General features: G+C 49.7%; 1 protein-coding gene across 7 annotated transcripts in view; it reads right to left on the bottom strand.

Moving 5' to 3' along the window:
* The window catches only part of sema5ba (sema domain, seven thrombospondin repeats (type 1 and type 1-like), transmembrane domain (TM) and short cytoplasmic domain, (semaphorin) 5Ba), a 128,424-nt gene that overhangs the window by 23,646 nt on the left and 93,057 nt on the right, over positions 1 to 11,721 (bottom strand). For 6 of the 7 annotated variants that reach the window (XR_007032128.1, XR_007032129.1, XM_047337327.1 and 3 more), the window contains 3 exons: positions 7,234 to 7,369; positions 6,134 to 6,341; positions 5,830 to 6,037 (listed from right to left, as the gene is read on the bottom strand). Coding sequence is in view for 5 of the 7 variants with exons in the window: in XM_047337327.1 (XP_047193283.1) it covers positions 5,830 to 6,037; positions 6,134 to 6,341; positions 7,234 to 7,369 (552 nt within the window). In the remaining 2 variants the exon portion in view is untranslated. The remainder of the gene's footprint in view (positions 1 to 5,829; positions 6,038 to 6,133; positions 6,342 to 7,233; positions 7,370 to 11,721) is intronic. The other variant, XM_047337326.1, reaches the window with a different exon arrangement.

Below are 11,721 nucleotides of genomic sequence, written 5' to 3'. Positions count from 1 at the left end.
CAACGTGGACGGACGTGGCAGATACGCCAACAAGACAAGAGGGCCGACGCTGACATCCATCCATTCGATATCTACTCTGTCGTCATCTTCCGCTGGCCGATGAGACAGAAGCACCGCAGCCGACTCAACAACCTGTTGATGCTGAGATTAAGCATCGCAACATCTGAGTTTCTTATTCAGGGATATTAAAAAAAGATCACTTCAAGTATTATTATGACGTGCAGGACATTTTAACTTGGTGATAACCAGCTACTTAAGCTGTTGCGGTGCAATCATCTGGATCACCTCTCCAGATAACTGCCGCGCCTCTTTTTGGTCTTAATTCCATTTATCTTGTGAGCACATGATCCGCCGGTTTGCACATGACAAAATGTTTAGTTTGGTCCGCCGTCAACTAACTCGCAGATTTATTACTGTAGCTGTTTATTAGCTACAGCTCATAAAACCCGCTGCCAGCCATGTTTTTCCACTCGCACCGATGACAGCATCAATCAACGCCAGCATGAAGATTAAATACTCAACCTGGAAGGTGATCCAGGTATATATCCAAAGTGTAACCGGCTTTCAAAGTGTCTCGCTTGTTCAGGATTTATTTTTCATCTTGTCCCTGAAAAGGAACCCAGGGCTGTTTGCCTTTGTCAGAATCGATGGGGGGGGGGGCTTTGACACAGTGCCAGACAACATCGAAGGCTGAAGGAAAGGGGACGGCGAGTTAGACATCTAGACAGTAATGGAGGGAGAGAAAGCGAAATGATTACGGCGAACTGCAGCCAGAACAAAGCCTTTAATAAAAAGTAACTGCATTGTGGAGCAGTAATAAATACGTCCACCGTGCGATGCGCCGTCTCTCCTGCTCCTCCCCCGGCCCTCGGCCCCCGTGAAGCGCGTCCTCTGATTGGTCGTACGGGCTCAGCAGCAGCGAGCTCCGGAGGCCTGCCTCCTGTAGGGAGCCACGGCGAGGCAGACGGAGAGCTGCACTGCGACGGCGTGCGCGGTCCTCGATGGCCACTCGGTGGTTTTCCTAATGTCTTAGACTCCCGCTTGCGGGCGGGCTGAGCTGCCCCGGCCTCCTGGCTGCTGCCGGGTCACTGTTAATCACACACACAACCACACGGCGAACGCAGCCAAAGCCCCGCGCCTGACACCAATTGGACCTCATGTTATAAAATGTGGTGTAAACGGACGCAGATGTGTGAGCAAGTGGAATAAGCGCCACTACGGAAGGGCCTGATTTGTTCCATTTCATTCTCCTCAACAGTCTCCGCATCATAAACCAATCTAGTAAAAGTAGAACAGTGCACGTTGTGGGGTCGGGCTGGTGTAAAAGATTATCACACCGGGGCGATATTAAGGCAAATGCAAGTCCGGACCAGTGATTTCATATACGAGTGACGCTTCCGAGTGGGACATGACGAGACTCAGAGAGTGTAGCGACTCCAGTCCACTTGGTGGCGGTAATGCGCCTCGAAGCTTCTTTCGCCAACCGCCAATAAAGAGTAGAGCCGCACCAGAATCTGCAGGACGACTGTGACTAACGCAGTGTTTTCATTTCTCACAACAACCGTTGAACTTTGTCGCCATATTTAGTTTGTTCTTTCTTTGTAGAAAGTTTGACATGACAAGTGGCTCGATCATTAACTCCACTATGGAGGTTATGTTTTCAATGCTGTGTCTTACTTATTGCTCAAAAACTGCTGGACTGGTTTCCATGAAATTCTGTGGTTGGGGTTGCGGCGTGACCCAAGGAAGACGCCATTACATTTTGGAGCGGATCCATCTTAAACGTGGCGAGTTCGGCCGGTACACCCTTCTAGTTACTAATGCAACACAGGTTAGATTTAGCGCCATGATGCCGACGGCACATGACGGGTTCGTTTTTCAATTTCCTGCCATAATGACAAATGGCGCGTCAGCACGTGAAATCAAAACCAATTTAAGATTGTACATACACACACGCAGGACGGGCCGAATCCAGAAAATCGACGCCAAATCGAGCACTGGCTTTTCAGAGTTGGCTCTGTGTAGCACTGAGCTACTGTCGTGAGTGAGGCCAGCGTTTCCCATCGTCTATTTGGCAGCGTGGACCACAGTATATTTCTTCCTTCAGTGTAAGGGGAGGGTGGGAAGAAAAAGCCCTGATGGATGCAACATTGCCACTAAGCAAGCACGCTGCTGCTGCTGCAGCCAAAATAAATCACTTCCCTTAACAGAGTGAGATAGAGAGATAAGGGCTGGATGGAGGACGGAGTGGTGCCGTTAGCCAGAGGTGCCAATTGGCCGGGTCAAATATAATTACCACAAATAGAGGACACACACACACACACTAACACACACACACACACACACAGTGGTGCAGCATTCGTCTGCGAGCTAAGCTACCAACTCAAAAAGGCCACAAATCACGGGGCTGATGAAAAGGTTTACGCCGTGTAACGGAAAAAGCACTTCAGTTAAAGACGTTGATGTAGATGTTACTCTACTCTCAGAGTTGTTTTTCTGTGTTTTTCTGCGAGCGCCTCGCCAGAGTTGCCAATACGGATCAATAACAAAGGAAGAGTAAACATTAAAAGCACTTAGGCGTAATTGACCTGCGACGACGCTGCGGGCGTTCGAAACCAGCACCGGTGTTGCTCGAGGCCCCGAGCTAAAACTGGAAGAGTCAGCGTTTTTAACTCTGTGCAAACATGCAGACTTGTTGTGCATACATGGAGCATTTCTATTATACAACTGCTGCACAGCCACAGTCAATCCATTATTCCCTCAGCAGCTGGATATCAGGCGGATAAGTTATGACTTATCCATAAATCACGTCCCACCATTCTCTCCGTCGCCGCGACGCCCAGCACATCACTGAGTGTGTGTGTGTGTGTGTGTGTGTGTGTGTGTGAAAAACATCAGACATACATTCAGCTGACATACATTCAGCTGATATCGGTGAACGGATGTACGGCCGACGGGGATGTGGTCCGACCACACAAGACTCGGGGGGAGGTGAACAGAAAAGGCCCGTTGAGGCGGCGGGCACAATGACGGGGGCGGTGACGGCAGGTGGGTCTTTTTTTTTCCCCCAACATATGTCTGAATGGTGAACACCCACGGAGAGAGAGAGAGAGAGAGATGCACAGATAAAGTGACAAAAGAAAGTAGTTGGAGCAAAACTGGAGTTTTGGTGGCAATGACGACGCAGTACAAAGTGAAGTTACTCTAATTACCCAGGAGCACGTCCCTCTGGGACCTCGTGCTGATTACTTTGGCCCAAATAATCAGCAGGAGGGATTTTCCAGCAGCTTTGCATTGTGACATTGTGTCAGAATGAAGAGAGTCATATTGAGATATGGCGGTCGTGATTCTCCCTCAATTAGATCTTTGCCCCGATACCACAGATCACAACGGGGGCCAGGCCTTCGGGGAGCTGGGTGATGGCGAGCCGGGTCCTTTCTGGTCATTTTCCAGAGGGGATTGAAGAGGCTCTTCTCTGAAGCACCTTAGAGATGAAGCAACAGATTCCAGTTGGACAAAAAGCCACACATTTCTTATAGGTAGGTAGGGTCGGATATATTTGCAGCCTCCCAACACCCTCAGTCAGTTCCAGGTCCAATCTTGTCCACGATCAGATACGATCGAGTCGTGAATAACCTTCATCTCAGTTAAATTACCCCCCCACCCCCTCGCACTTCGTCAAATGTGAGGATTACTCACTTTTCACCTTTTAAAAAGTGTTTCTTTCTGCAACTCTGAAGACGCCACCCTGGGCTCCGGAAAAAACCGTGATGGGCATTTTTTTCAACGAGGGGGCCCACTGACACCCGCGGGTCGACATCTGTCGCATTGCGCGGCGCGCGGTTTGCCTCCGGCTGCGGTGCATTTCAAAGATTGTAAAGAAAGAAAAAAAAGGCGCTCAGGTGAGCAGAACATTGCAAACTGGATTACGGAGGGCGCATTTCCACCTCCGCCGCCCCCTCTCCGGTTCCCCTCGCGGAGCGCTCTCATCGTCTCACCGCTGGGTCGTAAATAGGACTCCGGCTGCTCGCTCTGCTCCCTCTCTCTCTTCTCTGGATCTGTGCGTCTCTCGGCCCTTTTCTCTCTCCTCTTCCAGCTCTTCTCCGTGCGTCTCTCTCTCTCTCTCATCTCACGTATATGTCGCCCACGTCTTATTAAAGGCAACGGTTTCCCTTCTTGATGTCTGTGTGTGTGTGTGTGTGTGTGTGTGTGTGTGTGTGTGTGTGTGTGTGTGTCTGCTCCCATGTGTCTCGGAGTTTAGGATTTAGTACAAAACAGCGAGCTGACTCATCAGGCAGCTCGCATATGAGAACTCGTCCAGGCACCATCCCACGCACAAATCACACCGAGTGGACTGCCCTCTCCGTATACAGACACACACACACACACACACACACAGAGAGAGAGAAGAAGAAAAAAGCAACAAGCCATTTGTATGCTAAAATGAAGTTGACTTTGAAGAACCGGCTGAGGATCCTGATTGAAAGCGCTGATGAGATACAGAAGGTTGGACAAACAGCCAGTTAGCTTTTTCTCCCCTCACTCACCCTTGAGACGGGAGAATTTCACATGAACAACCCCCCTCCTCTTCCTCTCCCTCCGCCTCTGTCTCTCTCTCTCACACATACACACACACACACACAAAAGTACCTTCAGAGAAACTTCTCTGGCAGTGAACGTCGAAGCTTAACTCACACACACACACACACACACCTTTTGTTCATCCTCCGATTCAGACAGAAACAAAAGCCTTTTCTCTGTGTTATGCAAAAACTTCATCACTGGGCGGGGGGGCGAAAAAAAGGCACAACAAATTAATTTCCTCTGGCGAGCAGATGCCGCCACAGTCATTCGTCTGGTTCCATAAGGACTTTAATGATTACAGGCGAGGTGTTCCAGACATTAATCCTAGTTGAGGACAGATAATTACCTCCGATAGACGACCGACCACGTTCAATTGAATCTACCGCCGAAACATAGACGTGAACCATGGGGCGTACCCGGTGCGCATCCTATCGTATCGCAGATAAGAACGACTGCTACGTCGTGCTTTGTTTTTCAGGAAAGTGAGGAACTGCCGTCCCTCTTGAAGCTTTTCGCTTTTTTATCCTGTGTCGTTGAGTGACCTCAGGAAGTCCCGAACAATAAGCCCTGCATGGATCAAAAGTGACCCAGAGGATCTCCACTGAACTGGAAGAAGAGAGCATCAAGGTACGGGAACAGAGACCGACTTGAAGAGCCTGCTGGGGGAATTGAAACTGAGGGAAACCGGAACGGGACTTGGATGCAGAGAAGTGGATGGTGCAAAAACGGCTGCTGCTGCTGCTGCTGCTGCTGCTTGATCTGGATTCCAACTATGTTCATGAGCTACTTGGTTGTGAATGAAAGAATGAGAGTGGATACGAGCGACCAAAATGAGTCTCCTCCGTCGGGGGTCTTGGCTCAGCCTCAGAGAGCGAGGACATCAAGAGGGAGCCTCGGAGCAGAGTTGAAAGGAGCCAGATGAGGCATCTGATTAGGACGCCTCAAGGGCGCCTTCCTTTGGAGCATTTTCAGGGGGCCCGTCCAACTTGGGGGAGACCCCGGGGTAGACCCAGAACTCACTGGAGGGATTACGTATCTGATCTGGCCTGGGAACGTCTCTGGATCCCCCGGGAGAAGATGGAAAACATTGCCGGGGACAGGGATGTCGGGACTACTAACTTAGCCTTAGCCCCCAATAACAACATTATGAATGTTTCATTTCATTTTTCCCATTGATAGCCGGGACACGTGGTCATCTTGGATCAAATTTTCCCACTCAACACGGAGAAGTAACGCCGTACTTACGTCTCAGTTTTGTAGGTGGAGCACCGCTCCAGCGGGATCTTCAGGACTCTGTCGTTGAGTCCCACGAAGAGCGACCTGTCGCTGTGCAGGATCTGCAGGCTAAGGATTGGTTCCCGAACCCCCGGTGGGAGGAGCTCCATCTCCTCCAGGTAACAGCCTTGTAGGTTCTTGTTGGGCGTCGCCAACGCCTTCAGGATGGTGCCATATTCTGATTTGGCAACAAAGGACGAAGAGATATTGGTGAGATCTTAGATGAACCTATATAGTCATATTCATTTTTCTTTTTTCTTTGTCATCTACTAACCTGTGCTGATATACATAACGTGGTAGAGCGTCTCCATGCCCTGGACAATGTCCACGACCAGGTTGGAGAAGCGAACGTCGTCCTGCATCACCAGCGGATCGACAGACTCCGGCTGGACCACGTCGTTCATCAGGTAGAGCCTCTGGGCGTCCTGCAGGCTGCGCTCCGTCAGACCCTCGTTGGGACCCTGATCGTCTATAGTACCACACTAGAAAGAGACGCCGATGGGGGAGAGAAGGGAGAAAAGGGTGGAAAAGAATGTGAAAACGTGAGCTGGATGCAGAAAGGACTTTAAAAAGAAAAGCAGAGAGATGGCAGGCGATAAAAGAAAGAACAATGCAGAAATACCTCACATACCTGTCATTGTACTTGGAAAACTGAATCAATACGTCGTGCCTGCTCTTCCATTCTATTCTCAGTAAGTGCAACTTTTTAAAAACTGCTCTCTATGATTGTGATTTGACTACAGCAACAGCACGGCAATATAATGAGACATGGCAGAAAAGACAAAGATGTAATGACAGCCTTGTGGGAAAGCTTTGTCTGGGGTACAGAGCTTAGCCGTGGATGGCGGCTTCTTGGTGACTTGAAATGAAAAGATTGATTTGTTGGCAGATTCCACTTTCGGCTGGTGTTTGGAGCTGTTGTGGATGGATGTTTGGAAGCACAACAATGCCGTGAAAGTGTAGACTGTGGGTGTCTTGTGATATCTGTACTATTCCATTAGTGTGGCGTCTTTTTCATGTATAAATAATGACTAGTACCTTCAGAATCTTGAATTGTTTGGGATTTTTGTTGAAACTTTTCCAAAAACAACCTGTTAAAATGTCACAATTTTGGTCTAAATGAAAGGGGTTTATCGGGAGGGCGGGGCAAAAAGAAATCCAGGCGTTTTAGACAGAGGGTGAAAAGAGGAGCTGCAGGATTGGTCAGTGTGACACACTGATGCCTTTTCTGAACATTAGAGCATGTAAATCCCTTTCAAGTGGCAACCCAAATTAAAAGTGTGGACCCGAATATGAGCGTGATATGTCACCTTTAAGTTTTTGAAAACGTTCCTCATACTGACTGAGTGAAATGACTGAAGGGATTGAACCGACCTGGAAGTTGTGGATGGGGTTGGGCGTGGGAAGCCAGGTGGAGCGGGGGTTCTCCTGCGAGCGGAAGGGCCCGTTGAAAGCCTGGGTGATGGCGCTCAGGTTGAAGGCACACACTGCGGACGCTGCAATACTGTTGCTTTATAGAGAGATAGACGGGGAGGGCACAAGAGAGTTGGGGGGGGGGTGGGAAGGAGTGATGAGGGAAGAGATGAGGGGAGAAGAAGAGATGGTAAAAATAAAGATATTATTTCAACAGTCGTATTCATATCATTACAGTGTCGGGAAGTCAATGTGGAGCCATAACTGAAATCAACAGCTTCCAGCTGTGTAATAAAGCCACTCTGTATAACGCGTTCCATCCTCTTAATGGAAAGTCCTATCATTTAAACTTGCACTAAAACCGGAGCAGCTATGTCGCAGGGCTCGCTTTGGCTGCAGGGCGAGTAATGCTATCAGCCTTGCCGAGCGAATGGGGACAGCATTAGGCCGAGAATGTAGGAGGTAATCGCACGGCTTATGTGCCCACACACACATACACGCACGCACGCACGCACGCACGCACGCACGCACGCACGCACGCACGCACGCACGCACGCACGCACGCACACACACACACACACACACACACACACACACACACACACACACACACACACACACACACACACACACACACACACACACACACACACACACACACACACACACACACACACACACACACACACACACACGCACGCACGCACACACACACACACACACACCTCACCGGTGTTACATACAAGAGTAGAAACCCAGCTAAACTGCCGGTGTGAGTAAAGTTATTATCGCGACGCTCTTTGGCCATAATGTGCAGCAGGGTAATGAGTTTTTTAACTTCCTGCTACCGCTGATAGATTTTTTTCTTTCTTTTTCCTTCCCCCTTTCCTCTACACCCAGCGCTGGCTACACTATGCAGGGAACGGCCGACCGCCTCGACTCGGCTCGTGAGATGCTGATGAACCACCGGTTAGAGAGGATATAGCGAGCGATAACATTGCAGGAGGGGGGGGAAAGAGCGGGGGGCCGGCACAGAGAGAGGGACTCGAGGGACTCGAGACAGCGAGGTGTAAAACTTCATGATGCTCCGTGAGATGCTTTGGTAGCCCGGGCAAAGTGTTGATCAGTGGAAGCTGCCGCCTGACCCGTGCTTGTCAACCCTTTAGGTTGCTTTTGCAAGGTCTCTTAATTTTCCTGCATTTTCATTTTCTTAGGACTCAGTCACTAATCTCCGAACTGGGCGAACCACAGGGTAGATTTACAGCTATTGGGTTACTTTTCGAGGACAGCAAGGAAAAGATCTGATGCGAGAAGGAGCTCCTCGTCGTATGGTTTTAGACCAAGACAGATCTGTGGGCCGAGCATGGACCTTCGCACTTCGCCTCTGGGAAGAGAATCAAAAACTCAAACTTGCTCATTAATCCCGTCAAAGTAGAAACTTTCTATGGAAAGTTGGAAGTTGCACTGATTCCTGCAGGATGCGCGTGACCTTTGCTCCGGTCAAACAGAGTCGTCCGGATCGCCTACACACAACGCACTAATTGGATTGCTCGGTGTTTTTTTTCCGTTTTCCATCCTTTTACGGAAACACGTTTTTCCTAAAAGACTCATCCGTCTCTGGGCGCTTTGGAAAATGTGTCGGTTTCAGTTTCAGCGTTTCAGTTCGGGGGGTTGCGGGGAAACAAACGTGTTCCGTCATCACCGCACCAAATGAGCTCTGGCTAAACAATGAGGGGGAAGCGAAACGGGCGTCTCTCGCCGAGCGCCTTCGCAGGCCGCCGAGCGCAACAGCCTCCAGACCCTGATGAAATTGCTCTTTCTTTCGTTCTCTTCTTTCTTTCTTTTTGGTCAATGGCTCTGGTGGGGAGTATGTGGAGCAGAGTGAGCGCTGTGGTAACAAACAGCAAACTGGAGGAAACCACAGGCACATAATCTGCTGCAATGACCGAGCAGCCGCCGCCGCAGATTTCGTACACACACACACACACACACACACACACACACACACACACACACACACACACACACACACACACACACACACACACACACACACACACACACACACACACACACACACACACACACACACACACACACACACACACACACACACAAACGCATAATTTGACATGATGGGAAGTCAAACTGTGGGTTTGAGGCCAAACTCCAACACAGGAAGCTCCGACAGCGTCCACATTGTTTAAGACATCTTCCTTCGGCAGTGGGTCAAAGTGAACTGACGAGAAAAACTGGTCTACCCCACTAATGGATGCAACGCATATGTCTTGCACCTGGCGAAGTGATTGAACGCCGCTCGACACCTGCCGCGCTGTTTTGCTGTTACAGCCCATCTTGGTTTTTTGTTAACAGAATTCATCCCAGTCAACGCCTTTTCTATCAAATCCTCATATTCCGCGTTGCTTTGGCTTCCTCAGTGCACAGATCCACGCGTGCACCTACATCATTCAATGTTCCCCAAAGAGTTTGTACTGACAAAGTAGAGTATCAAGGCCGCTGATGATCGGAGGCGGAAAAAGTATTTGCGTCGCACTTTTTTGCAGGAAAAACGTTGGATATGGTTCTTTTTAACCACATATGAAATAGTTCTTCGTATGAGTTGGAGAATGCGTGTTGTATTCCTGGGTTGATCTACAATTTCTTAATCTTTTCAAGATTTCAAAAATCCGATTGTATTTCTGACCTGTATTTAAAAGCTCTTTGGTCAACATTTATTATTTATGCGGCACATAAAATGAAAAAGTGTTTAACAAGAAAAGTGCACCGGAGCAGAGGAAGTGCAGAGGAGTCCAGCAGAAACCGCGGCGTGTTAGGCCGCATGCACCCGACCCCGTTCTATTGGAGGAGGCCACGGGCTGAAAAGCCCACAATAAGGCCAATGTTTCGACTTCAGTGAATACCTGCATCGCGGCAGAAAAAGGGCGCCGTCATCAGAAATTGAACCGGGGACAGCCCGGATTATGCGTACACATTTCCAACACCGCACAACAATACGCCGGCGAAAGCAACAGCTTTTTGGCCCCAAACCGTCACATTCAGAGGCACACGGGCTGAGTCAGCAGCACCTACACTGTGCAGTGAACGCAACGCCGCAGGTACAATCGCTTGCACACAAACTCCCCCCCCCCCCCCCGGGTGTTGGATTCAAGCTCCCGTGAGGAGGTGCACAGATCACCGAGTCTAACGCCGTTCTGTTAACTACCTGAGAGGCAGATACTGTTTCCACAGTATTGTCAGTAAAATGCAAATTAGGCATGGGGAGGGGGGGGGGGGGGGGGGGGGACCGAAAAGAGAGCACAAGAGGTGGTTTCAGTTTGATAGAAATCTCTGCAAGCAGGATTGATGAAACCCACCCTCCAGCAGCAGACTCTGTCAAACTGTATTCAGATCAGGCCCAGTCTTCTGCCGGGGAGGGGGGGGCGGGGGCCGCAGCTCATTTCAAGGTAGATTTGCTGCCACTGAGTCGATATGATGGGTTGTGTAAAATCGGAAAAATGTTGTATTTGAGTTATGTGGTCTGCTTCTCCCTCCCTCGCGTCGAGTCGGATCTCACTCGGAGTCAGTCCCGCATTGTCCCGGCCGGGAGGGGCTCCGGGACCCTGGGGCGGTGTTCGGTGCCTGACGGGCTCCTACGGGTCTGCCGTTGTGCCAGGGGATTTCAAACGCAGAAAAAGATTTAACAATAGAGAGGGACCGCTAAGCTCTTAGTTATGGCTGCACCTGAGGATCCCTGGTGCCGATAATCAGACTGAGGTGGCGTTTGGTTGACGTGCGGCGGCGCGTGCAACTCTTCCCTGTAACTTTAAACCACTAATCCACTCCGGGCAGCGGTTGGCCAGGTGTGTGGAGGCAGTTTTCACTATTTCTGTCACTACTTGGTTTACGAAATAGAAAATGGCCTCCACAAGTTCTCAGGGCTCAGGCTAATGTCTTCACACCAAAACCCAGGAGATGATCAATAACAAGATAAGACGAAGAGAAGCAGCAAATCCTTGAATGTGAGAAGACGTGTGACCAGCAAATGTTTGGATGTTTTGCCCCATAAATGATTTCAAAAAACGAGATGAAATGGTCTTCTAATGAATTTTAATTGGACCGTTTGCCTCCTCATCCCACCTCGGGCCTCTCAGACGCGACCCCCCCCTCTAAGAACCAGTGAAGCGGAGGAGCGGGTCACCGAAGGCGCCCGGACAACAGATAAGGAGGCTCATAATTGGCCAGGAATGGCCGGTCACACCCCGACAGGAGAATGTCTCCACGCGTGAGAAGGACCCTGCCAATAAGAGACCGGAGTTAATCGAAAGAGCTGGCCGCGCTTTGGGGTCTTAAACGTCCACATTCTGATGGAATACTAAAACCCCCCGCTTCGTAACCCTTGACATTTAAAATTAGAAATCTTGCCTGACAAATAACATTTTTTTTAAATCA

Source organism: Scophthalmus maximus, chromosome 14 (genome assembly GCF_022379125.1).
Source record: "Scophthalmus maximus strain ysfricsl-2021 chromosome 14, ASM2237912v1, whole genome shotgun sequence".
NCBI classification, from domain to species: domain Eukaryota; kingdom Metazoa; phylum Chordata; class Actinopteri; order Pleuronectiformes; family Scophthalmidae; genus Scophthalmus; species Scophthalmus maximus.
The sequence above is the reverse complement of the archived record's forward strand: the minus strand, read 5'-3'. Positions and strand labels throughout refer to the sequence as shown.